This window comes from Telmatherina bonti, assembly GCF_933228915.1.
Source record: "Telmatherina bonti genome assembly, chromosome: 4".
NCBI classification, from domain to species: domain Eukaryota; kingdom Metazoa; phylum Chordata; class Actinopteri; order Atheriniformes; family Telmatherinidae; genus Telmatherina; species Telmatherina bonti.
In genome coordinates this window covers 13,269,992-13,296,797 of record NC_136622.1, presented here as the reverse complement: position 1 = coordinate 13,296,797, position 26,806 = coordinate 13,269,992, and the positions used below count along the sequence as shown (strand labels likewise).

The following is a 26,806-nucleotide window of genomic DNA, read 5'->3' as shown; positions in this document are numbered from 1 at the left end:
CCATTCTTAGATTATGAATGAGTAATTTGTCAAACAAATAAAAAGAAAAATGCTTAAAGACAATTAAGAGATTGATGAGCTATAAGTCAATAAAACCGCCCATGCAGCAGGTCCTGCAAACTGTAGTCCAAATACCCAAAACACACAGAGACATTCCCAGCAGAAATAAATACATAAAGCTGAAACTAATGAGTTGTGTTATTTAGAAGCCGAGGACTGGAGGGGTACGTGACAAACACTGCTGACCTCTGGTGGGTGGAATAAAGTAAAACAAGGAGGAAAATCTGCTTTCTTTGTTTCAATATTCCAGATTTATTTATTTCCACAGAAAGGAATAAATAGAATAAAAAACAAAGTAGGATTGATCCACTGAGAAACAAAACTATAGACTGTGATCATAACATCGGAAAAGGGGGGTCCTGGAAAGGTAACTCCTCATGTAAGAGTTCTTCATCTCGGTTGTAGGAGACAGAAGATTTTTTTGTATAAGTGCTCTTTTTTTGCACTTCTTGCATTGAATGCAGTGCTGCAGAAAATATGTGGCTCATTCTAATAGAATGAATAATAACAGAGGTTTTTGACTGGTCAGAACAACCAGTTCCCAGTGTATAAACATCTGAGTCAGGATGTTTTCCCCTCCATCATTTCCCACTAAGTATAAACACAGATTCACTACAGCTGGAAGATGCGTTTAAAGCCTTAGTTTGTAACTTTTACGCAACTATAAAGACTCAGATGATGAGTTACTATGAAGAGGTTCTTCTGGGCCCTTCAGATGTTAGCATCTCCTTCCACATTTATCATTGCTCACTTATTACTTATTGCTCACTGGGCAAAGGGGTTGAGGCTGAGTGATAACTTGAACAGATTTACTCAGAGGGAAACTCTAGCATGAAAAATGAAAAAAAAAAACAAAAACAGAAGACTTTAAAGTCTACTCTGTTGGATAAGAAAATGCAATGTCATGCTTGAAGAACAGGATCATCTAGTATCTTGATGCACACAATAGCTAATTTAACGAAAGCAATCAGAGAAATATGCATCACACTAAAGCAACTAGATTGTTGGTTTTTAGAGGAATTCCTTTAACTTCCACTGAACGACTTGGCTTGTTCTCTTGACCTCTTGTTCTCAGTCTGGGACTTTTATATCTCACCTCCTTTTTATTGAACTATGATAACGCCTGAGGAAGTGGGAGCAGTGAGAACTTCTCTTCGTGGTGGTGTTTACAGCTAACAGCGAATTTACAGCATGCATAATGTTTACAATATCAGCTTACCACATGTATTACACAAACAAACACTGATACTTTACCATGATAAAATTAGGGTTGTGCCCTCAATGAACTAAATATTTTTGTGTTTATTTATATATATATATATATATATATATATATATATATATATATATATATATATATATATATATATATATATATATGTATATGTATGCACTTCCAGGCAAAAGACGCACTTTTCCATTAAAGGGAGAGAGTGTCCAAACTGTTGACTGTGTCCAGTCTATATGGTCATCTTTAAGTGCTTTTTTTTAATTTATATTCTTTGGCTGTAAGCTCAGTGTGAGACTATTTTTGCTTAGTATGCTATAATTTGCATTTGTTTGTATTCTTTTTTCTTTTTTTTTTTTTTAAATTCCTTATTCTTTGAAATTATATAGTGTTTGTAAACTTCCTTGTATTATTTATACCTCTTTCAATGATTGTACTTTTAGTGTTACTTCGGCTGCTTATGTACAGCACTGTGGTTGTTTTAAAGGGCTTTATAATTAAAGCTGAGCTGAGATATATTCAGATCCTACATATTTTGTAAAATAATGTTTAGATAATTTTTTCTGGAGATTTTTTTTTTTCCTTGTGATTTCCAGCAAACAATATTCTTGAAACTTGACTTTCAGAAAATCCCTAAGCGACGTGTTTTACCATCAACAGAAGCCTGTATGCTGTTGTGACTTCCTGGCAGCGTGCCTTTTGGAAAGGAATGTTGCTCTGCACACACGTTAGGAACCACCTCCCACCGTCCTAATAAGTATGAGTAGCTGACTTTCTTGTGTGATTTGTACATTTCCTGTTGGCCGCTGTTCTGATGCACCTGTAAGCTGTTTGGATGGGACGTAAAGATACAAAAAAAAAATATCCGAGGAGATTTTATCAAGAAGAGTGACCAGAGAGGAGAGAATTGGCACGTAGGAAAAATAATTTCATCTAGACATTTCATCAGGGCATCATGTTTTTATCAAAACCAGAAGGACAGCTGGTTCAGGAGCTGAGCTGTCCCATCTGCCTTCAGCTCTTCAGTGATCCAGTAGTTCTGCCTTGTGGGCACAACTACTGCCGAGCTTGTATCTGCAAGACTGCTAACACCCCTGACATCAGTAGCAAAATACCTCCACGCTGTCCAGAGTGTCGTGAAGAGTATCAGGATGTGGCTACCTTGCAGAGAAACTTCAAACTTTGCAACATCATTGAGGGGTACAGAGCCACGGCACCCCAGCAGGACACGCAGCCAGAGGCCGAGTCAAACAGGACGGCTGTCTTCTGCGACCACTGCATAGATGACCCGTCTCAAGCTGTGAAGACCTGCCTGAAGTGTGAAGTGTCACTGTGCTTCAGGCACTTCCAGAAGCACCACGAGAAGGAGTCTTTCAGAGTACACACCGTGGTGGATCCTTTGAACGAGACGGTGTTGAAGGGTTGTGCCATCCACCGGCGTCCCCTTGAGTACTTTTGTTCAAATGACATGACCTCTCTCTGCAGCACATGCTTCATAGAAGGACATCACCAGCACCATGATGTGCTCACTTTCAGCGTGGCTGAGGAGGAGATGAGACGAGCCCTGGAGAGCCGCAGCAAGGTAGCCCTGTTGATTTCATTGACAACAAACTGATATTTATTCCACTTATCATCTAGACAATTTCTCAGATAGTTAAAGATATTTTTAAACTCGATATGTTAACTCTGGAGATGGTTGAATATCTATAAAGTGTGAAATCTCTCCAAATGGAAAGTATCACATTGAGTGATGCATTATCTGTACATGGACCATAATAGAAATGTTGTAAAATTACATGGGAAAGTTCTCACTCTGATCTGCTGATCCTGCTACATAAATCAGGCAGACACAGAACGCAGATTGCTGAGAATGGATGACAGGGTTGTGTTTTACTGCTGTGGGAAACAAGAAGGGAACAGGATACATCAGAGTCTGAGAAAATCAAATCTGCTTGATCACATGCTTTGTGTTGCAGAACAGGTGAACAAAAGGAATGCTAAAAACATAACAATCCTGACTGATGAGGTCAGAGCTTCTGACAGAGACAAAAAGAGTTCAGAGTCACCTATTAGCATACTTAGATTACATCCTTACATAACATTACAAGTCACTTCTTCAACTTTTCACTCATTATTTGAAAAAAAAAAATATTGAAAGATACCTCAAATTATTCAGGATTAAAATATGCTCTGCATGTTTTTAAAGTGTCTAGACAAGATAATAACAGCCGGTTTGCCCAGATCCTACTTCTATTGTGACAAACACAAAAGATTTCGGACATATTTAATGTTTGCAGGTGGTTTCCAGCAAGCTGCAGCTGACTGAGAGTCTCCTACAGAAGACAACAGAGGAGCAAGGAGCCTCTGAGGCTGTAGGAGACAAGATGGTCAACAAGGCCGTCTCACTTATGGACAGTATGGCTGCATTAGTGGACAGGTAACATGTAAATATCTGCACAAGGTTATATGATAAACGTGAAAGGTTTTTGCATTCCAGCTCTGCAGGAAACAGTCACAAAGCTTTACATATGTGCAGATAAACTCTAAATGAAAATTTCGATTGGGTTCTAAAATAGTGTAGTGTACTTTTAGACAATGTGTAGTCTAAAAGTACACATAACCAAGATTAATTTTATGAACTTCACTTATTTTCTTTACCTAAACATAAATAGGCTTTGGAACATTATTTTAGCTATTTACTAGAAAACCAATAGTCTTCAGGTCATGATATAACTTTGGAATTGACCTTTCTGACCAGAAATATAAAAAACAAATATAGGTTGATCCAAGGCTTTGGGTACAGTGAACTTAAAACCCCTGTCCAATGTTCTTCTAAACCTCCTCTCTCCTCTCTGCAGAGGTATTTCTAACAAGTGCATAATAACCTTCAATGATGGGTGCGGTTTGAAGAGCAGTGGTGTCACTGCTGATCCCATCATACGATTTGATGGCTTTTAAACTTTAAATCAGAAGCTTTAATACGATGGTTTCATGATTTAAAGCTCTTCAGAGTGCACAGGATGGAAACATCTGTTTAACTAGTACTTTGTGCTCATCATGTTTCTAACCAAAATGTCTTTTTAAAAATAAGAGTAAACTCTATTGTACAGTCACATGAAAGGCGAAGAGTGGGGATTGCACACACATGTAATGTACAGTAAGTGCATGTGATTTCCAGCAGTGTTTCCAGTTCAATGCCTGAAGAGCAGGTTTAACCAGTGTCTGATTTAAAAAATATGCAATGCAATAAATGCACTAGGTTTTTTTTTTTTTTTTTTTTTTTCGGTCTTTTTATCCCACCCTTGGATTCTTTATTAACCATGTTTCCAAAGCCTAAAAGCCATGTAGGATATTTGAGGTTATGGATTTAAAAAAAAAAAAAAAACAACCCTGGTAGCTTCATGTTTAGCATGCTCACTGTCAGGCAAAACCAGCCTATTGCACAGAATAAATTGGTTTTTTTTAATTCTGCAAACAATAGATAAATATAATTAGTGTAATTTAATAACTTGCTTGTCAAAACAGAATTATCAGTTGAAATAGGCTTCAACTTGCTGGTTTTGCTTAATGAAAAACATATGCGAGCTGTCTAAATGATTATATTTCATCTAAATTAGACCTGAATGTATGTACTAATACTGAATAACATATATCCAGTAGTTATTGAGGAGTTTGTAATAAACACTTATTAAGCAACAATTAGATGGATATATTCGAAGAACCCCATCATACAAGTAAATACAAGTATGATGTAGTTAAACAGGGATAAATGAACCTATATGTGAGCAGTAAAATGCATTAAAAGCAAAGTTGATAAGATAAACAAATATGTGGAATTTCTAGTTTACCCTTCTGCTGGTGCATTATGTTCAGGTACAGGGAGAGTCTGCGTGTGCTGTTGGAGGAGGAAAGAATGCAGCGCAGAAAAAGCTGGCAGTTCGGAGTGAGCTCGCTGGAAGAGCAAAAGCAGCAGCTGCTGGAGGCCCAAAAGAGCGCCTCCGAGGCCCTCAGTGAGATGGACACGCACGTATTCATACACAGGTATGAATGTGCATCACTTTTACACTTCAAACCTGTATGCACAGTGGGCATGGTTGTCTGTTCACATGAACTGAACACAAAGTTGAGATAAACTATGAGCAGGGTGGTTCACATGCAGAAAAGTGTATGTTGTATGTTATGATGTGTCTGTGTATTCATGTCTCCTACATTAATATTTTCAGAAAAAGAAGCTTGTATGGACTTTAACTTGAAGCTTTAAGCTGAAAACCGTGTCACACCTTTAAACCATATGTCAAAGCATTTGTAAAAAGTCTGTGTGATGTTTTAAACAGATTTTAAATTAAGCAAACAAATAAGTTTATTGATTAAAAGAACAGTTTATATCAAACAGGGGACCATGTGGGCAAATCCTTTTTTTTCAGAAAATTATGTTGAAAGAGATGCATGCTTTCATAAGGCTTTGTATGTTGGAGTTATCTACATTTCCTATCCTCAGCTTCAGATAGTCTGTCACGCTGCAGGCTGGTTTTTAACACAATCCTCATATCTCTCTGATACTGGCGTCCTTTAACTGGTTTTTGTGTGCTTATGAGACACGTAAGCGTGTTCCCTTCAACTGTTCTGATCTTTTACAACTGTATGTTGCTTTGAGTTGACGTGATGTCAAGTTTGGTTTAGAGACAAGGCCATGTTGCCTTTATGTGTGATAAACTGGAGTCCTTCATGTTTAAAGACTGTTGAATGTTTGTGCTGTGTCGACTGTGGTTTCTGTTTTATATTTAAAAAAAAAAAAAAAAAAAAAAAAAAAAAAAGTTGAATTATCTTTTTTCTTACCAGATTCATGATGATTGAACATAAGCTGAGAGAAGTGGTCACAGGCATCATCCCATCCAAAATACGCTCAAAGGTGCCACTAAACACCAAGCGACTCCAGACAGGCCTCAAAACCCAAGACTTCCGCCTTGAAATGACCCGCCTCCTGGATACTCTTCATATTCTTCTAAACCCCCTGGAGCTAACCTTCAATGTCTGCACTGCCCACCCCAACTTGATAGTATCCACTGACCTGCGCACAATAAAGTGCAGCTCATCCAAGCAATCATATGTGGAGCACCCAGAGCGTTTTACCAGTGCACCACAGGTCCTATGCACCCAGGGCTTCTCAGGTGGTGAGCATGTATGGGTGGTGGAAGTGGGGGCTACCTGCATGTGGTCCTTAGGTGTGTGCTACAAGACCATCCCTCGTCGTGGTGACCATAGCCGCCTCGGGCACAACTCTGGCTCCTGGAGACTGCAGTGGAAAAATAACAGGCTGACTGTGTGTACATCCTCCACTAATGTGGCCCTGGCAGAAATGGCTCATCATCTGACCAAGATTGAGATTACTCTTGACTTTGAAGGGGGGACATTAAAGTTCCACAGCATCAAAGGACACAGAGAGCATATCTATACCTTTAAAACTGTTTTCAAGGAGTCAGTATACCCAGCATTTAGTATTCATTCCAACACACCCGAGTCCTGGATCACACTGCATGGTGGGATGTGAACCTAACTCTGAAAATGAAATATGTTCTAAGCAGCGAACATATTGTTTTGTTTTCAGTGTATACTTTAGTTCAAGTACTGGCATGTTGTGGTCTGTAATTTTAAATGGAAACTCTGGTGTCATATGGTAAATATTTGTTTGCTGTTTTGTAAAATTCAGAAATTTTGGTTATAATTAAAAATAACAGGGGATATTAATTAATATTAAATTATTTAGAGAAACGTGGTATTTTAAGCATGCAAGACAGTTATTGTCTAGGAACTCAATTTATTGTTTCTGATTATGGTGCATTTAAGTATATGGAGACATACATGCAAGGCCAGATTATTCAGTGGGCATTATGGGCATGGGTCCAGGGGTCCACACCCATTGGGGGCCCATGTAGGGCCCACGTAGAGAAAACACCAGCAGTTTGGACATGAAACAAAATATACATAAAAGCCAGATAGTTACACCACACTGTCTAGTGTATTGCTATTAGTACCACTGGCTGAGGGATGTTAGAAATGTCGTTTCACAGTGTGTCATTCACACTTTTTTCCAATTTTATGGTGTGGAACGGGGCCCCTGGAACACTCTGGGCCCAGGGGTCTGTGCACTTTTAGTCCGGCCCTGCATTCATGAGTCTAAGCCTTATTTCACCCATTTGTCAGTTTTACTGTCTAAAATTGAGCTTGTCTCTATTTCACTTGTCCTGGAATGTTTACTAAAATGTTTTTGTTCTCACCTGTTATTTTCTTTGTGCACAGTAAACACTGGTCTACGTTAACACTGACCTTTAGGATGAGCTTGGCACATGCTGTGTGTGTTTATGGTACAAATAAAATGTGATGGCACTGCTTGTGTGTGTGTGTGTGTGTGTTGTCTGTCAGTGCAAATCGATGCATGGAAGAGTGACAGATTTTGGTGTGTTTAGTCGTGTTTAGTCTGTGATTGGCTCTCCCCTGTCCATTCAGTCACAGGTGCTTCAAATGATGAGATATGGGTTGCCAGGTGTCGCTTTAAACCCGCAAAGCAAGTATTATTCTAACACGTTATTCTACCTGAATACAACTTTAAACATTTTATTATAATTCATATAAGAATATTTGCGGTTGATAATGGTGTTTTATAACTCATTGATAAGAAACAATGCTCCACATTTGATTTAAATGATCCACGCGGATTTAAAACAAACCAGGCAACCCAAATCCCATCTGTCACACATTCTGTCATTGGGCAGGACATTAAACTGTATTCTATGATAGTACCATTATTCTGCTCACGCTGTTAGCAAAAAGCTACCATCTAACAATCTAGAAAGCATGGGCTCAGGAGAGAGTACGACTAGAAAAGTGTCTTTTGGTGTCGATGATGAAGATAGAGTCAGGATTCTCCGTGGAGTCAAGGTAAAGCTAATTTAGCTAGCTGTTGATAAGCCATGCTAACCTTACTAATAATGCTACGGCTAGCGCTGACTGTCCATTAGCGTGTTTTTTCCACAACAAACAAAGTTACCACACTGGGCGTCTGTAATGTAAGGTCTGCATGCCGTAAAGAGACAGGTGAAGCGACAAGGATGGAGAGAGATGCAGGGGCTGGGTCAGGGTGATGAACATCTACTGAGAGTACCCCTTTTTCCCCACACACCAAACTTCATTCATAATAAGCTGGTTTAAGCAGTGCGTCCTGATTGTCATTAATAGAATAATATGTTGCTGATAATAAACAGATATGTGAAATCCTCAGAGTCGTATGGTACATTCGGCGCAGACTATAACAACCTGTCACGGGTTGATGTGTTACAAATTACACCCTTATCAAGATGCAAAGACAGTCCAGCTTCTGCTAGCGTTAGCAGCCATGCATCCAGAAAGTAGTTTCAGTAGGACATGAAGTAAATGTAGGGATTTACTGCTACTCTGCGTGATTTTGGCAGTTGCAGGTGACGTAATAATAATAATAATAATACATTGATGCATGACATCAGTGGCAGGAGGAAACGTTTATGACCAAGGAGACTTTAAAAGAACATATTTCTAATGAAGTTTAGTGCGCTGTGTTAACCAGGTTTTCAGTTCTTTATTGCATACTTGCACTGATTTGTATTTTTGCAATCAATTCTTGACTTTGTAATTCTGCTTGTGTCTTCTTTGCCTTTACGTCTATCCAATGTCAATTATTACAATAGCTAAATTTCCGATAGGACTTGAAGGTACCATCAGACCAACATTAGTTACTCATGCAAGAGAGTTTAATAAAATAAAAACTGTTTCTTAAAATAAACCAAGCATTTTAGGAGTTAGTTCTACGTAATCAACGCTGTCCAGTATAGTGAATACATCTCTAAGAAGCAAAACTTTGAATCTCTCATATTATCCTGTATGCACATTTGTATGTTGTGAGTCATAGAAATAGTGAGTCAGTGGATGACTCTGCCCTTTGGTTTTCTGTAGCTATGTTTAACCTCTTCCCTGGATACATGCACAAATGCTCATACACAGACAGTCAAATAAAGCGAGCCTGCAGAGATTTAACAACCTGTCATTGCTCAATACTGGATGTCAAATGCTTCTTTGTTGAATGAAAAATGTTCCAGTCAGTTGTGGGTCTCTTTTTTTCATGTCTGCAGCTTAAAGGTTTTAATTTACTCTTTTAGCTTTCAGAAGATGTTCTTCAGAGGATGAGAGGAGTAGCCAACATTCCTCCAGAAAGACCTTCATCACCAACCTCAAGCCCTCAGAAAAACAAAGGTATTTCCCACCTCGTGTCCCTGAAACATCAAATAATGGTTAAAGTTGTGAGTCTGAGGAGCAGAGCTAAAGCTGACTGAGGTAACCGTTGTCAACCACTGGACAAAAAACTTGCCTTTGGTTCATTGCATGCTTTGACAAAACTACAAGACAGCGGGACAGTTGGTAGATCAAGTGACATAGAGGTTGTGATATTAAAAAACACTGGACGTTTCTAATTATAGAATCCTTGTGGAAGGTGAACATAGTTTTTTTTTGTGCAGATTAAGTTTAGAAAAGTGTCCTGAAACTCACTGAAAGTGCTCCTTTAGCAAGATTTTTGTTACTTTTGCTTTCATATTCAAATATAAATTGAAAGCTGGTCTGAAGCTGCAGACCAGTCTGCTGCAGATTCGGAAGTTCTGCAACAAGTTTGTTGGTCCTCTGAGGGCATTTGGAACACACACAGGCCTGCTCATCCCTCTGAAAATAATATCTGGGCATCGTTAATCAGTGTTATTAGGAAGCGCTGGCATTCTTGCTGATATTATTTATTAGCACGTGTCAAATAGACATAACCAAGTGAAGCATTGTAGGTCCTCTCCACTCCTGTCTCAGAATATCTAATCAGCTGCTGTGTAAGTTTAGTGTCTGCAGGTCAGACTCTTTCGAGACAATAATTGGTGATTGATCAGTGGTTTAGTTTACTTGCATGGAGTGATCAGTGATCTCCTTATTAATGAGGTTATTTTTATGCCCCCCTGTGTTGCCGTTACACAAAGTCCAAATTCAGGAAGCTGCAAGTTGCATACAACGATGCTCTCCGGCTCCTGCAGAAGGTCCCTTGTTGGACAAGTGCTAGCCTGTTGTTTGTGCAGAACAATGTGACCACATTAAATGCTGTCATAAGAAATTTTGTATTCAAGTTTTTAATGAGACTCATGGACTCACAAAATGAGATTATTTGTGCTCTTGTAAGACCTGAGCAGAGCAGTGTAAGGTTCACCCCTGTGCTCTGGAGGCACTGGAGGTGAGTGCTCATATGGACTATAACTGCTTACTTACTGTTTTGTCTTTTTTATTTATTTTTATAGACTTTTTAAGTCTGAAATAAAGATTGATTGATTTATGGTGTTCCTGTGAGTGCCAGAGAGGGCTTTGCCTTCATATTTCATTTAGTCACTTACATTATTCCCCCTACACCACTGAGAAGTACACTTATTTTTTTTGCATTCTTTTACTATCCAGAGACGCCATGTTTTTCGTTTTTCATAGTGAAACTTGTGCTGCATTTGATGTACATCGTATGTTATGTTGTAAAATGTGGAGACGCTGTTATGTTGGCAGTAATCACACAGTTTGTATTGGGTTCTACTTCTGTTATTTGTTCCTGTTGATATCGTCTTTTTCTGCCATCAGGTGCGTCTCGTACCAGCAGCTCAGAATCCCGACCGAAGCAGAGCCCACAGCGTCAAGCTCAGCCCAGCAGCCAGTCCAGCAAACCGGCTTCTTTCGCCAAGGAGGAACAGAAGAGGTGGGGTCAAGGTTCAGTCGACTGATTTTGATTTATATACCCTGGTAATCATTCAGGCTGTAACGATATGCTTTTGTCCCGATTCAATTTCAATTTCACAATTCTTCGATATTGCTTATTTTTGTAGATTAAAAACAAAATAAATGTATAAACTTTTTCTTTTTTGTATTTGCACATCATTTTTCTTGATTTTTAATTAGAAAAAAAGCAACACATTAGCTAGACCATCATTCTGCTGCTAAAATGCCCAAGAAGATAAGTAAAAAGATCAATATAAACACTAAAAATGTCAAATTTTAGAATGGATTATTTTTATTTATTTGGAAAAGAAAAAAAAAAAAGATTTTTGTTTTTACAAAAAAATTTATTTTAAAATTGTGAAGCAAAAAAAAAAAAATCCCGATTTGATTTTCCCACCCCTGGTAATCATGAAAGGTAATGAAGTTAAGGAGAGGAACATCGGGCCATGTGTGCCAGTGACGGCTCTTTTCTGGTCTGGAGTCTTGATAATTCATCATGTTGTGACTCTGTTGATCCTGCTTAAAGAGATCAGAATGAAAACAACATGGCACATTCCTTGTAAGGCTCAGCCAAGAAAACTAATCTAGTTGCTGTAGAATACGATGCTTCAGGGTGACACTGTGTCCAAATCAGATATCTGAATTGACTCAGGCGCTTCAAATAAATTATTACATTCAGGCACGTTGGAGTTCCCTCTAAAACTGTTCTGAGGTGGAATCATTACATACAAGCAGCTGGAACCCCCCCCCCCCCCCCCAAATGAACCTGAATTGGCTTTAAATTGCTATATAAAATGGATGAACCAGGCCAGTGGATGGATGACTCTGCATATCTCGGTGTGTAAAGTTGTAGTAACTGGAAGTAAAAATGTCATAACACTACTTGTTACTTTGGTCATATAATTGCAAGAGTTTAACTTACTCAGGATTTTGGAGCTTTTTGCTGCCTGATTACAGCAGAAGGAAAAAACAAAGGGTCCCCCTCATCCCCCCTCTCAAACATTGTTACAAAAAAACTACAGATTTACTTATTGAAGACTGATGATATATGTTCTGTGGAGTAGGTGGGTGTTTTAGCTTGAGCTCCTTTAATATTCATGACTGGAAATGAACTATTAAAGAGGGCAAATGTAAATAATGGTGAATGTTTAGAAAATGATTGAAATTCACCTCCAACTTTCATTCATAGGGGTGAACTGGTCCAAAGGGATTATTAATCTGGAAATTTCTTGTAGAGTAAAAATGTTTGATTTTGCTAAAGTGATCAAGAAATTCATGATCCTGCAATATCCTAAACTTGATAAACACTGCCCCCTTGTGGATGGTTAAAAAAAAAGTCCAGACTTCAGGTTCCCAGCCTGGGGTCCCTGGACCCCGCTGAGCACAGTGGGCTCCCAGAGTCTTTGACGTTTTAGAGTCAGTGTGATTTTATATTAAGGTCATGTCCACATGAAGCCAAGTTCGGGTTTATGTGCTTATGTTTTTATCATGTGGTTGTTTCCTTCTCTTTGAAGCACCATTTCATTAAAGCGACATGTCTGAGAAATGCCACTGTACAGATGATTTGTCCTTATTTTGTACAAAGAAAGTAATTAAGTATATGTCAGTAATTACTTTGGTTTTTATAAAGGAAGGAAGGCATTCAGAATGGATCATTTACAGTGACAAGCAGCTAAGGAAAGCATAAAACCAAACATGGTGTCAGGGGCAGATGGGGGTGGGAACACCTAGCCGTTTGGTAGTTGCATGAAGGGGGTCTTCAGGGAAAGCGGGAGAGAACCACTGCTTTAGATGAGGGAAAATGATGGTTGGCAATGCAAACATGATTTGTAAATTGCTTTAAATCCCTTCTTTATGTGTTTAAGGTTTGAGCGCCAGCAAACAATATTGAAAGATGAGTTGGCCAAGATGGCGCAAAAAGAGAAGGAGGCAGCAAGGGCGGAGATGGCTAAAGCCATGACCCAGGAAAGGCAGCACACACGGCAGGAAGCTGAGAAGACCAGACAATTGGTACGCACGCTTGCCAATGCACACACAAATGCTCATGCATGCCTTAAACATACTTCCTGCTGATGAAATTTAAATAAAAGCAAAAGAAAATATTCAGTATTAAGATGGGAAAGAAAAGCTTGAGCTCTAGCGCTACCGACGTACAAGATAATGTCTGAAATTGTAAGAGAAAAATAATTTCCACTCTGACGATTTTAATTAGTTTAAAGTTAATTTAATGCTTTGTTAGTTTCCTCCACTTTAGACAAAAGGCATAACATGTAAAGATATGTACATGTAAATGAAAATGTGTGAAGTTGAAACACACCAGCTGTGCAGGACATTGACACATAAACATTGTGACGCTACAGGCGGGCCCATGCTCATTGTTTCTCTGTTAATTGTTCTCAAACAGAAATTGCTTTTAGCAGCTCTTTTGTCCACAGTGCTTTTATACTAAGTGCACAAAATGTACCCAGTGTAGGCTGCCTTTTGTGTATTGGCATCCTGCATGGGTTGTAATTTTTCTTTTCAAAACCTTTTTTTTTTTTTTTTTTTTTTTTTCATAAAGGTCTTCTTAAAGTATTACATTTTAGCTTCACTATACAGAGGATGACAAGTTACGGATTTGACTTTCAAGCAGACTGCTTTTAAATTCATTGTTTGAAGTGCTTATAAAAGGTTGGAGTATTTGTTTGGAAATGATTTGTGAGCCTCATCTAGTTTGGAAGTCATATTTCTCCACTTGTTCGCTCAATGCTGTTTAAACATGATTTGAATAAAAGGATGACGGCTCCAGGTGATCATGTAGGATGTCAGATTTTTTTGCTTTTGACTAATTTAATTGGTCTCTCGTACAAGATATTGGATATTCAATGGGGATTTATGTTCGTGTAATTTGACAAACAGCATGACTGGATGTTGCTCACAGTAAATTAAACAATTCAAGGACTCTGTTTGGTGTCACCCAGCATAACCTGAGCACGAACAACATCCTCTACCCAATTCATTAGTACGTGCTTATATATTTTTTGTAAAAGTGTTTAGTTTGCCTTCTGCAGTAACTACTAGTGACCACTAAGAGGCGCTGTTGTACTCTGCATAACGTTATGGAAGCGGTCATCTTCCACAGGTTCAGTAATGAAGCTGTTTTAACGCCTGATTCATTTGAGTTCAAGAAGCTAAACTAACATGGAGCCAAGTCCTGATTAACTTTGGGGAGTCATCGTCTCGTGAATTACATTTCAGAGCATTTTGTACCGACACAAACTGGTTTTTAGGTTTGCACATGTAATTTCCACTGGGTTATTCGTTCTGCCTTGCCCCCTTCTTATCCTCACCTATTACATCCCTGTTCCTTTTCTATCTCTTCCTTCTTCTCTCTTCCCTCATCTTCTTGTTTTCCTGTCCTCCTTGTCTCCCACCCCTACCCTCCATCTTCCTGTCTCTTTTCTTTTCTGTCCCAGCCCATCACTTTCTCCTACTTGTCCCAGGGGCAGTATTATCAGTGTAGTGCACACGGTAAATTGCACCCTGAGAGTTTCTCGGAGCTCGAGATAGGAATGGGGTTGGTTCGGAGGCGTAGTTTTGAGGAGGGGGTGCTTGTTGTACACACATGACTTTCCCCTTCTTCTACTTGCCTCCCCCCATGTTGAGACATGCTGTAGTGCTCATCTTATCTCCACTCCAACATACTCCCACCTCTAATAGAAACCTGCTGGAGGGATGTCGTGAGCAGAATGGCCGGTTGAACAGGACTGCACCTCCTTATGCCGCAGGCTTCTTGTAATTACCCGCACCTGTGCCATGAATACATATATTCACAAACTCAAGAAATGCACGTAGATTTTTCTGACATTCCCAACTCGAACAACATTCCTCACCCATTGTGGCATCAGAAAGCTTTCACACATCATCATCACCACCAGGCAGCTCTTTGTCCCTCGCAGGCCTTGCAAAACCTGCAAAGCAAAACAAATTAAAGAGCTGTTTTTGTTGTGAGAATGTTTTATAGCCCAGTGACACTCACATAACCAGGGCGATGCCAAATGCATGCAACACATTCACTTTACAGTCTTTGAACACTGGGAATAGAGACCTGCTTTTTAAATGGCGTCTCAGCCAACCCTGTTTAAATAAATAGTCGTTTTGGCTCAGGAGGAGGTTTTTGGGTGGTTTTGTTTATCTTTCATATTTTAACAGACAGTCTGTATTCCTTCCCCAGTGTTGCTTGCTTTAGTAACTGCTAAAAACACTACCCTGCAGCAACAGGTAAGAGATACACATGTTTGGGAGTGTTGCGGTGAACTTGGGCTTCACATTCATAAAGCAAAGCAATTTAGAGTCATTTCCCAATCATGAGAAAACATGTTTGTCATTTCCAAGCATTGGCTTGCATATGTTAAATGAAGAAGGAAGTGTTGTTTTTATTTTCTCTCTAAACAAGTGATTCATTGTTAGAGATTTAAAACTCAATTTTAAAATCCCGTTCTTATCTTAGTTTAAGCCTTACATACTGTTTGAGTCAAATTTGACCTGTTTTGACATTCAACAGCAGTTCTCAGCCTTTAACCCAAAGACTTTTTTTTAAGTAACTGAATTTATTAATTATTTAACAATCTCATACTTTACCACCACATTTAGTACACTGAGGATGTTTAGGGTCAAGCCTGACCCGTGTCTGTTTGGGATTGATCTTCCATTGTGGCTCAAATCAAAGACAATGGTGGTTTTAGGGAAGGGTGTGTGTGGCAGTGATAGTTCAACTGGGACCCAGACACTGTCACAGGAACTGCGTTCCCATTAGGGGTCCATTAATCGTGATCATGATTTTGGTGTCCACAATTAAATAAACCTGATAGTTAAGGATATTTACATTCAAAACGCGAGCTCTGCTGCATGCGTCTTTGATCACTCAGGTTCTCAACCAGCTGTCTGCCAACCACCAGGGAGCTGAAGCGTGGTTAAGGCTTTGTAAAGCTGCCTAAATACTGAGCGTTACTAGCAGCGAGTTAAGTATTAAGGATTGGTTGGACATTTGAGGTGGGCGTGGTCAACACGGAAAAGCAGGAAGCGGTAAGATGCCGCTTCCGCATTTTTGCTGTTGCAGGTAAAACAGATTGTTTTGATTAAACTGCTGATCGAGGTGGTAAAAAATATGAACATTTTTACAACACGTGGCTTTAAAATACACAAACCCTACCCTCGTGCACAACCTGCCCTGCCGCGGACGAAGTTGTTTGTTTAATATGAAACAAGCAGCTTCATTGCACAAAAAGCAGACATCACCACCTGCAGTGATCCCTCCCAGAATAGAAAGGGAGCTGTACACACACACACACACACACACACACACACACACACACACACACACACACACACACACACACTTTCTATATACAAAGGCTGCCCTTTATCACCGATTCTGTTCATAACTTATAAGGACAGAATTTCTAGGCGCAGCCGAGGTGTTGAGGGGATCCCGTTTGGTGGCCTCAGGATTGGGTCTGCTTTTTGCGGATGATGTGGTCCTGTTGGCTTCATTTGGTCGTGATCTCCAGCTCTCGCTTGAGCGATTTTCAGCCAAGTGTGAAGAGGCTGGGCTGAGAATCAGCACCTCCAAATCTGAGACCATGGTCCTCAGCCGGAATAGGGTGGATTGCCCTCTCCAGGTCGGGAGAGAGGTCCTGCCTCAAGTGGAGGAGTTTAAATATCTCTGGTCTTGTTCTCCACTGTGGGAGGGATGGAGCATTAGATCGACATATGGATCAGTGCATTAAAACTGGAAAATCTGCCATCAGTCGGTGGTACTATGACAAAATTAGCTGCCATTTGGTTTTAAAGACATGACGGTGATCTATTTTTCTGGATGGAAAATAAAAAAAAAAAGGTTTAAGGAAGCCTGGCTGTATGGGAGGATGAAAAATTGAAGCTGACAGCTGATTAAGCATTTACTCTGTAATTGGGAGCAAAAAGGATGTGAAGATGTAAAATACATGATTGAACATTTTGTGAAGAGTTGGGCTGAAGAATGAAGAGGAGGTGCGAGTGAATGGGACTGAAAGAACAGATGACACACTTTTCTCTTGTGGTGAAGAACTGAAGAGAAGGGTATGAACCAGAGGGTGAAAAGGACGTCTTTGCGAGTGATTTAACATTTCCTGCAGGATCACGAGGAGGTGGGAGAAACGAGCAACAGCGGCAGGACGAGTGCGGCTGTTTGTAATGATTCTTCAGGCAAACGAATCCCTGAAGAAAGAAGGTAGTGTGGAACGATTAAAAAGAGTTGAAAGGTGATTGCATTTTCTCACAATGAGGAGATGTTAGTCAAAGATGACTACTTAGTGAAGGAGAAGGAGATGTGTATTCCTGCTAGTTTAAAATACTTCAAGAAAATGAAGTGGAGACCAAAAAAAAACCCCCCAAAAAAACTTGAGAAGTATAGAAGATAAAATGCCTCCTTTATTAGTTTGTGCAGTATATAATAAGCTTGAGTGGAGCTAAAAGGACCGGAAGCTGATAATGATGGCAGGAAGTGGTGAGTTACTTACGCATGTTGTATGTTACCAATAAGTTCAATTCAACTTTATTGATATCGCGTCAGATCACGGCAATGCCATCTCAAGATGCTTTACAGCCAAAAAAAAAAAAAAACATAATGGAAGCCAATTTATAATACCCTATATAAGGAAACCAACAGATTGAGTTGGAGGGTCCAACTCAAACTCCCATCCTGAGCAAGCACATTGGCGACAGTGGGAAGGAAAAAACTCCCTTTTAACAGGATTCCTTCCGGCATCTGCTGCCTGTCCTTGGGTGCTGTAGTGTGAGGAGCAAACAGAGCAGATGTTCAGAGTTTAGCTGTAGGGCGAGAGGAGAGAAGCTGCTACAGGTGACTGTGCTTCATGTCCTTTGTGGATGGACACTTCTCAGTCACAAATCAGGGAGTCAGACAATGATGTGAGGCGTTTGCCATCAGGTGGCCTCTTTCTTCTCCCTGCTTTTCACTCCTTCGCTTATTTCTTTCCCTCTTTTGTTATTTTCCTGTTGAACTACCCGGTCCTTCCATTTCTCTGCCCCTTTCTTCATTTTTCAGCCAAAGCCCTCACCCGCTGTGCAGTTCTCTGAATGGTTTTTTGTTAATGGCAAATCTTCTGCAGATTAATTTCAGAATGAGAGAGGGGAATGGGAGAATGGAAAGAAAGGAAGCAAGTTGAACTGAAGGGCTGAGAGGGATTTTCTCTTTTTATAATGTATTAATGGCCTTTTGGCGCCTGTTGAAGGCAAAAAAAAAGGTTATAAGTCACATTAGCATATGGTAAATTTCTCCCTCTGTTCTCGCAGAATAATTAGGCCTATTTTATTAGCTGCCCTTTACCTTCTTCTGATGGAGCCTGCACTAATAAGACGCCGGCCATGCTTTCCTCATTGTCTGAACACAACTTTAAGGCACAGGTGAATCAGTTGCATCATACTGCTGTGAAAGGGAAAAATGTAAGATTGCTAAATCTTCTTTGTTATGAGTTCTTTATTAGGCAAATTTTTAAATGTTAAATGATAATTAAGGTTGTGGTCGATACAATACACAAAATAGACATCCTGAATTCAACTTTTTATTCAGTGCAGAGAAAATGTATACCGGGAACTATTTAAGGAGTCTGTGATTGGACTTTCTAGCAAGATGCCTTCATTACAAACTGACGGAATTGATGTTCTAGAGATGCTGTCATTTTTGGATGAGGTGAAACATAAGATTTAGGGTTTTGTGTTAGACGTAATTTACACTAAGCCTTACAGATATGAGATTTCACTGGCCATTTATTACACTTCAGTCCAGTCAGTGGAATACCATTTTAACATAGAAGTACTGATGTGCAGATCCCTTGCAATGGTTTAAAGTCTTGTTTGCATTGGTAAACAGGAGAATGTCATCCACAATTGTTGGTTTTTGTTTGTGTCCCATTGTGTTGCATTGATTTTTACTTTGCAACTGAAATATTTTGCTTTTACACTTTCGCTAAGTCAAGTTGCCATGGCTTAATGGATCAAGGTCAGAAGCTGACAAGTTTGACAGAATAAAAAGTATTAAGAAATGCTAAATATGAATGAGTTTGGATGAAAGAATTTGAGTTTGTTCGAGGGTAGTGTGATGAAGGGCTGAGTTAGTTTGAAAATTGCAATTTATTTGTTGTTCACATTTTTGCTGTTGTATTAGATGGAGAAATGAAATACAGGTGTTCACTCTCAATCATTGGCAAAAGGATTTTCTAAAACTAAATTGGTATTAGTTTTAGACCATAATTTCACACTTGGTGCATCCTTTCGTAAAAGACTTGGCTTCTTACAACATGAGACCAAGATGAAATGCTCCTTGAACTCTGGTAAACACTTTGTTATTCAAACAACAACGCTAGACAAATTCAAAAGCCATCAGATCTGTTTTTGTGAATTTATTACAAGATGATGTTGCCTACATTACTAGTTTAATAAGGTATTGCTTGCTCCTGCATGTTAAGCAATAGGTGCACAAGCTGGTGGTCTGAAGACTCAGAGGAAATGAAATTAGAGTTGTCATGTAAACCATAGAGTCAGTGTATTAGATGAAAGCCTGGTATTGACTTGAAGGGAAGTGTGGGGTCTAAATAATTCATAGCCATACAAAATGGTTGATTCACTGAAACTGCAGTGGGAAGTTCTGGGTGAATCAGCTCCTTTGACGAACACTAGATGGCAGTAAAACCATGTGCCAAGATGTAAGTTACTTCTTAACTCGGAGGTGGACGCTTGTCTGTGTTGTTATGCCATCTCCTACTTTGTCTCTGTTCCTGCATAATATCAAGGTAAATTTAAAGTTTGAAATCCTCTCATCGAAAAACTAGTCACAAATGTTTTTGCACAGGTCCCCTCGTATTAATGTATTCTGTTTCACCTTTCCTTATACAATGCCCTTTCATTTCTCCCATTACTTTTATTGCATCAAGCTTGGCTTTGGAGTGGCACAGTGTCGGGGAACATTTAATTGTAATGGTCAAATTACTTCAGTCTTCAAAGAAACTGTCACGTACAAAGAGCTGTCAATGTTATTTGTCTCACCTTCTTTTGTGTGGCTTGTAAGAATATTTCTGTATTATTACACAGGGAGTAATTAGTCTCATTTGAATTTGCAACAATTGACGTGAGTTATTTGTCTCCACACTTCTGTAGGATTGTATAAATTTTCATATATTATCCTCGTTTGGATATTTTTTGGGGTTATTAGACTTTATTCTTTAAAAAAAATAAAAAAAATAAAAAAAAGTAAATTCTGTGATGGGGAGGGGTGTCCAAAGTCAGATCCTGGGGGCTGCAGTCCTGCAGTTTTTAGGTGGTTACCATGTTTGACCCGGTTTGTTGACAAGGCTGGTCACAGCAGGAATCATCTAAAACCTGCAGGACAGCGGCCCTCCTGGTCCAACTTTGTATACCTCTGGTCCAGGACCAGGTTCAATGAATACAAAGAAAGACATTTTGTTTATTTGATTCTGTAATATAGCTATTTTATGAACTGAAATTAGATTTGTATATTTGACCATCTCTGTACAAAGGATTAGTACTTCTTATTAGTTCTAGAAAAATATGTTTTTGTTTGAACTAAAAGCAAGTAAAATATCCAAAAACCTGTAATGTTTAAAAAAGAGAAAGGAGGAAAAAAAAAAAAGGGGGGGGGGGGGTCAGAAGTGATTGGGGTAATTGGTAACACATCAGTAAGACGAGCAGTATTGCTGTATTCACCAGGCTAAAGACTGAGACCACCCTAGTAGATATATAGTATATATATAATATAATATATATTTTAAATCAATGAAAGTTTGGGCCTGAATATAGTGTGTGTAAAATACATATGCAGACACCCGTAATGTTGAACCATTAATATATATTTTGTTGAATCACATGGTGATGGCTGCTTTTGGTTAAAAAAAAAACAACAAAACAAACAAAAAAAAAAAACAAAACTTAGTGTTATTGGAAGAAGTTGGCTTTACTTTTGGAGATTCTGCTACTCGCATCAAATTTTCATCTCTTATGTATTTTTCAAAGAGCAAACAAAAAGTTCTCAGTTTGAGAATGGAAAAAAGTTGTACTTGCAGAGTAACACACTTTAAATCTTTTACAAAAAGTTCACAAAGTTATAATTCATGTTAAACTGTGTTTATTCATCTGTTCGAAGAGGATTGTGTTTCAAACAGTTAATTTACATTCATATTGAAATGTGTTGAGTGATTAGAACAACTGAAAATATGCTGCTTTAAAAAAAACAAAAAAAAACCACACACAGATATGATGGTCACCCTGCATTGTGCTGCGTGGCTCATCCTGAAATACACCAAATTCAGTTGGAATTGTTGCAGTTTTCTCTCATTTATGCTGAAGAAGTCCAAAGCAAGAGAGAGAAGACCTTCTCAGTGGAGCTGCTCCTTCACTGTGTCCCAGGAATGAACTTCCTGTGCTCCCATCTCCTGCTCTAAATCCGATAAAGTCTTCTTATGAGAGTTTGGAAAGGATTCCACAAACATGGCAGACAATGCAATTCGCTCCACAAAATTCCTGCATTCTCTCATTGATACAAGTCCAGTTCTAGAAACTGGGAACTCACTTGGTCTCAGATTGTGTTGTTCATTTTATTTAGACTTGTTTCCAATAAATGATTAGTATTGTTTGGGGGAAAAAAAAAAAAGAACAAAGTCTTTACTTTTAGCTAACCTGTGAAAGCGTAAAAGATGTTTACACTGACTTCTCAAACCTACAGTACCAGTCATAAGATTGGATACATCTACTTCAAAATCAATGGGTTGGCATTCTTTTCTCTGTTTTCCAGTGATAAACAAACTACTGTCAGATATTATCAAGTACTTTTTTAAAAAAAAAATTAAAAAAAAGTTATTTTATTGAAAACAAACAAAAAAAGGTTACAGTGTTTAATTTCTGTTGTGGGTTTCACAACTCCACAAGTCTAAACCTTAAACTTTAAAGCACTTTAAATCCTAGCATTGTTTGTACTATTTTGTCTCATCTGCAGTTAAATGGGGGAAAAAAATTATGATAAACAGCATTTAAAAAAAACAAAACAAAACATTTTAAAGATCAAAGGCACTTTTGCACATCAAACACTTCTTCAGGTAAAACATAAACCAGCATTGTTAAGTTGCCATTTGCAAAACCTTTAACCTTTCCATAACGCCTGCAATATAAGCCAAGTTACTGGTGCTTCTAATTCAGTAGAAGCTGTCAGAAATTGAGCTTTCCCTCTATAATTGCTTTCTTCTTTAGGGATATCTACAGTCTCATATTTGGGAAGATGCCAGTCAGTCAAAAGGAGTTGGTTGTTTGCCAGCTCAGACCAGAAAGTGAGCAGGAAGGGTTTTTTTTCCTCAGTTTCTTTGGTTTTCATTCACTTTTTTTTATACTAACCTCTCCAAATTGCAAAACTGGTCATGAAAGTGAGTTCATGACTTAATTTCTGAATATTGATCCCCCTCCCCAACATATGTTTGAAAATGCCAGTAATTGAAAGTGTTGCTCATGGAAGTTCAGAGGGTGACAGTAATTTTTCTGTCATGTGAATACTAATAACCCACAGATTAATGTTTAACATTAATTTGTTAGATGTTTAGTTAGCAAAATGAAGAAAAGCTGGATGACCTAGCCTGTGTGAGATCACCTGAACTAATGGGGGTCATGTCTTCCCCAGAGGTTCAGCAGTGGCTAAGAGGCTGATTGAAACTTAGAAGTTGTCCAAAAATTCAATGCTATGCCTCCCTCGAAAAATGAAAAAGCTGTATCTGATTCTGTTGAGGCATTTAAGTGAGAATATTATCTGACAAATGTCACTAGAGCATCCTCCATCAAACTCATCCTGAAGACTGTCCTGCTGAAGATCCGTGGAAGAAGAATTGTGGTTGGCAAAACAACCAATGGGATGGCCGCAAAAACAAACTAAAAAAAAAACCCACAAGGGGTTTATGACTGAGTAGCCAGAAACATGGCATGTATTAAAGTCAGAAAATTTAAGTCTAAGCAGATGAAAACAACTGGATGAGCTGTTTCAAAGATTAAAATGTTACGTTTCATTCAGTTGAGGGAAGCTAGAACTTTAAGTTTTTTTTTTTTTCTAAATATTGTAATATAAAAATAAAACCCAAATAGAAAAAATCTACTTAATGTTTGTGCTTCAAACAAAGAAGGATTTTGCTAAATGTTATGGTTTATAATAACTAAATAACCATCAGAGTGTATGGGTAATGATTGAGGAGCAGTCACTAAATGAAAATGAGATGGTAAAAATGATATTGTGAAAATTTCATTTCCAGTACGACCAACGTTAGTAAATCTGGAAACTTGAACATTTCCTTCATGAAAACTTTCTAAAAATTTACTGAATTTTGTTGCTTAGAACTAAATGAGAGACTTAACAACCACCTGGGGAAGAAAATTAGGCATGCAGTAGGTTAAAATCCAGATATTTCTCTCAACTGTGGTCTGTGGGGACAGTGAACAGTTAGGACATATGGGACATACAGTGCGGTGAAAAAGTATTTGCCTTCTGATTTCTTAACTATTTTGCAAATTTGTCAAACTCAAATGTTTCAAATCATCACAAAAATTGTATTATTGGACAAACATAACCTGAGTAAATACAAGATGCAACTTTTAAATGATTTTTTTTTAAGACAAAAAGCTTTACATGACAATTCTACGGAGAAGAGTGGGCCAAATTACCTCCACTACGATTTAACAGACTCATTGCTAGTTACTGCGAACACGTAGTTGCTGTTGTTGCTGCTGCAAGTGGCACAACCAGCTATTAGGCTCAGGGGGCAAATACTTTTATACACAAGGTTATGAAGGCTTGGAGAGCCTTGTTTCCTTAGTAAATATAACCTTTTAAAAAAAACCCATTTTGTATTTACCCAGGTTATGTTTCTATAATAACATTAGTGTGATGATCTGACACATTTAAGTGTGAGAAATTTGCGAGGTAGTAAGAAATCAGGAAGAGGGCAAATACTTTTTTGCAGCGCTATATTTCCAAGCAGCCAGAAATCTAAAACCAATGGTGTGCTGTTACTACAAAATGTATTGTTATTTATAAAGGGGATGGTGTGAATCACATATTTCATACATGTACTGGAACCACTGTATTTAGTGCTAATTTACAACTGGCCATAGTCATGTCCTGTTTGATTGCCTCTGATTGTCTGAGGCGGTGAGGCTACATCAAAGTAAGATAGGAATGGGATTCCTCTTTTCTGTTTCTGTTTTGCCAGCCAGCCCCTCTGGAATGAACCAGATGTTGTTTCTGATTGGACCAACCTGCTTCTCATGTTTATACCTGAAGCCATGTAATCAGCTGAAGATTCTCTGCTGATGGAGCGACGGTGTTGTCTCTCTCACACGTTCTCAGGATACTCATTCAGTCTCTAGTTATGGGTGCAAGTCAAACAGCTGTGTATGCACCTACTCACACACACACACACACACACACACACACACACACACACACACACACACACACACACACACACACACACACACACACACACACACACACACACACACACACAGACACTGAGGCAGATGGGACATGCTTCATTATAGCGTTGCATATGAGCTGGTGAATTGCTTGATGTTTTATTATGTACTCCTCTCACTACTTATTTAGTCAGACATATGGTAACACACTATTATGACATTTTAGATGGGTTGAAAAAAAAAAAGGTCAAATGTGTTGCTTAGTGAGCAAGTTTAGTCTGAATTCCAATGTCTTTACATCCTTCCAGCAATTTCAACAGACTTCTCTCATTGAATATATCTGCAGGGACTTTGCAAAGGGATTTATTAAGACATGCACTTATACATGTTGTGCATACATTCAGGGGTGAAAGTAGTTGTGAGAGAAGCAACGTCAGATTGTTGTTATTCATCATATGTTTTCAAACCTCCACAACTGGGTTAGGGTTACAAGAGGGATCACTTCTTCAGGATTCCTATTGTGTTTACTCTTGTTGTTGCAGATTATTTGATCAGCACCTTCATACATAATGTTAAAGACTCATTAAAATGTAGACACTAACGTCCCAGAATTCATGTCTAATGAGGGAAAACGTAAAGGTTTGAAGGATGCTGAAGAAGAAAGAGCCTGAAAAGACTGAGGAAGGATGGGGAATGGGAAATACAGAGATGGCAGGAGTGGCTTTGAAGGAAATGTTGTGGAAGAAGTGAGTGACGGACTGGATAGGGGAAGAGGAAGGGGTGGAGGGGTCAGAGGAGGCTGAGGTACAGATAAGCCTCAAGTTGTATCAGTAATTGTAATCTGCAGGAACTGACATGGTTCTGCATGTAAAACCATTAGGCTGACTGTGTGCACAAAAGCTCGTTTACGGCGGCTGCAGTGGCAGATAGCGAGGTGAGACGAGCTAAAATGTAAGTCACACAGACCTTAAAAAAAAAAGGAAGAGGATAAAAAGTATTTTCTATTGGGATTAATTACATTAATAGTACAGCTGGGTATTTAAAAAAAAAAAAAAAAAAGTAGTTTTCCAAAACAAAACAAATATTTGAGAAGTGTTTGTAGTTTTTGACCGTATCACAATGGCGACCCAAGATCTCATATGTTTGTTTCATGGTATCGCTCTAAATTATTCCACCCTTTCAGATAAGGGAGCTGTCAGGTAAAAGTTAACCTTCTGGAATAGAGGAAGAGGAGCAGAAAGGAGGAGGAGGAGAAGGGGCCACTATGTTATTTTGTACCACTCCTACTACTTGTGTGGTTGCCTGGCTGTAATTATCAGTCAGATTATTATTGAGTGCTAATTTAATGGCTCGCCGGGAGCTATGTGTTAAATAAACACAGTGGGGACAGACTGTTGGTGCTATCAGATGGCAACACGGCACAAAAACTGCCCACAGGGGAAGAGTGAGATTCATGAGTTTATATTAATACGTGTCTGTCCCAGACATACTTGCATGCCAAAACACCAGTGTTTCATGCCCATGTGGTGTGTTGATGATCCATTGGACCGTTGACATTAATACACTGAGGCCTTCTTCATGTGTTTCCTCTGTACTGGATCAGGAAGTTGGCTCTCCATGGCTGATATTCCTGTGGCATCTACCCGGCAGACACACTGACTAACAGCTCGACCAGCTGCCATCTGTTGTCCTGTAAGCTTAACCCCAAAAACTGCAGCTTGGTTTGAGTCTTACTGAGCTGAGGCAGGGTTACTCTCTCTGGTCCTACAAGAACCACAGTTCAGTTTTTATTGCTGTTGTTAATTTTGGCACTGCCGGAGTATAAATGCAAAGTTTATTTGTTATACCATCATTATTTAAAATTGTTTTTTTTTTTGGTTTTTTTTTTCCGAAACAAAATGCATATTTATTTTTTCATCAAACAAAGCCAAATTTCAAAACCTGTTCATGCTAGTTATTACAGAACTCAAACCGGTAAATTGTGTTTGTTTCATGTTTTTGCTTTAGTACAGATTTGGTACGTTTACCAGTAACACTTACTAATTTGTTTTGCCCAAGCGGCAACCTCCGGCGGATAAAAGTGAAGCTTATGCAAAAGAGCATAAAACTGCAGTTCCCCCTTCATCCACCAGGGGCTGGCTCCAAAACAGAGCAAATCCCCATAGACTTGCATGTTAAAAAGGAAATAAACATTTTATAGCCTGGTTC

General features: G+C 38.8%; 2 protein-coding genes across 3 annotated transcripts in view; both read left to right on the top strand.

The window, feature by feature from the left end:
• Nucleotides 1-2,243: 2,243 nt before the first annotated feature.
• On the top strand, nucleotides 2,244-6,836 carry LOC306755077 (E3 ubiquitin/ISG15 ligase TRIM25; the record flags this gene model as incomplete). Its single annotated transcript, XM_079239324.1, has 4 exons — nucleotides 2,244-2,870; nucleotides 3,586-3,725; nucleotides 5,162-5,329; nucleotides 6,128-6,836. 4 exons carry the CDS (start codon nucleotides 2,244-2,246, stop codon nucleotides 6,834-6,836), a joined length of 1,644 nt encoding a protein of 547 aa, XP_079095450.1.
• Nucleotides 6,837-8,054: 1,218 nt separating this feature from the next.
• The window catches only part of LOC306755257 (MICOS complex subunit mic25a-like), an 85,450-nt gene continuing 66,698 nt past the window's right edge, over nucleotides 8,055-26,806 (top strand). For both annotated transcript variants that reach the window (XM_079239581.1, XM_079239580.1), the window contains exons 1-4: nucleotides 8,055-8,224; nucleotides 9,475-9,568; nucleotides 10,967-11,081; nucleotides 12,967-13,111. In XM_079239581.1, the coding sequence (XP_079095707.1) occupies nucleotides 8,141-8,224; nucleotides 9,475-9,568; nucleotides 10,967-11,081; nucleotides 12,967-13,111 (438 nt within the window). In that variant the 5' untranslated portion in view covers nucleotides 8,055-8,140. The remainder of the gene's footprint in view (nucleotides 8,225-9,474; nucleotides 9,569-10,966; nucleotides 11,082-12,966; nucleotides 13,112-26,806) is intronic.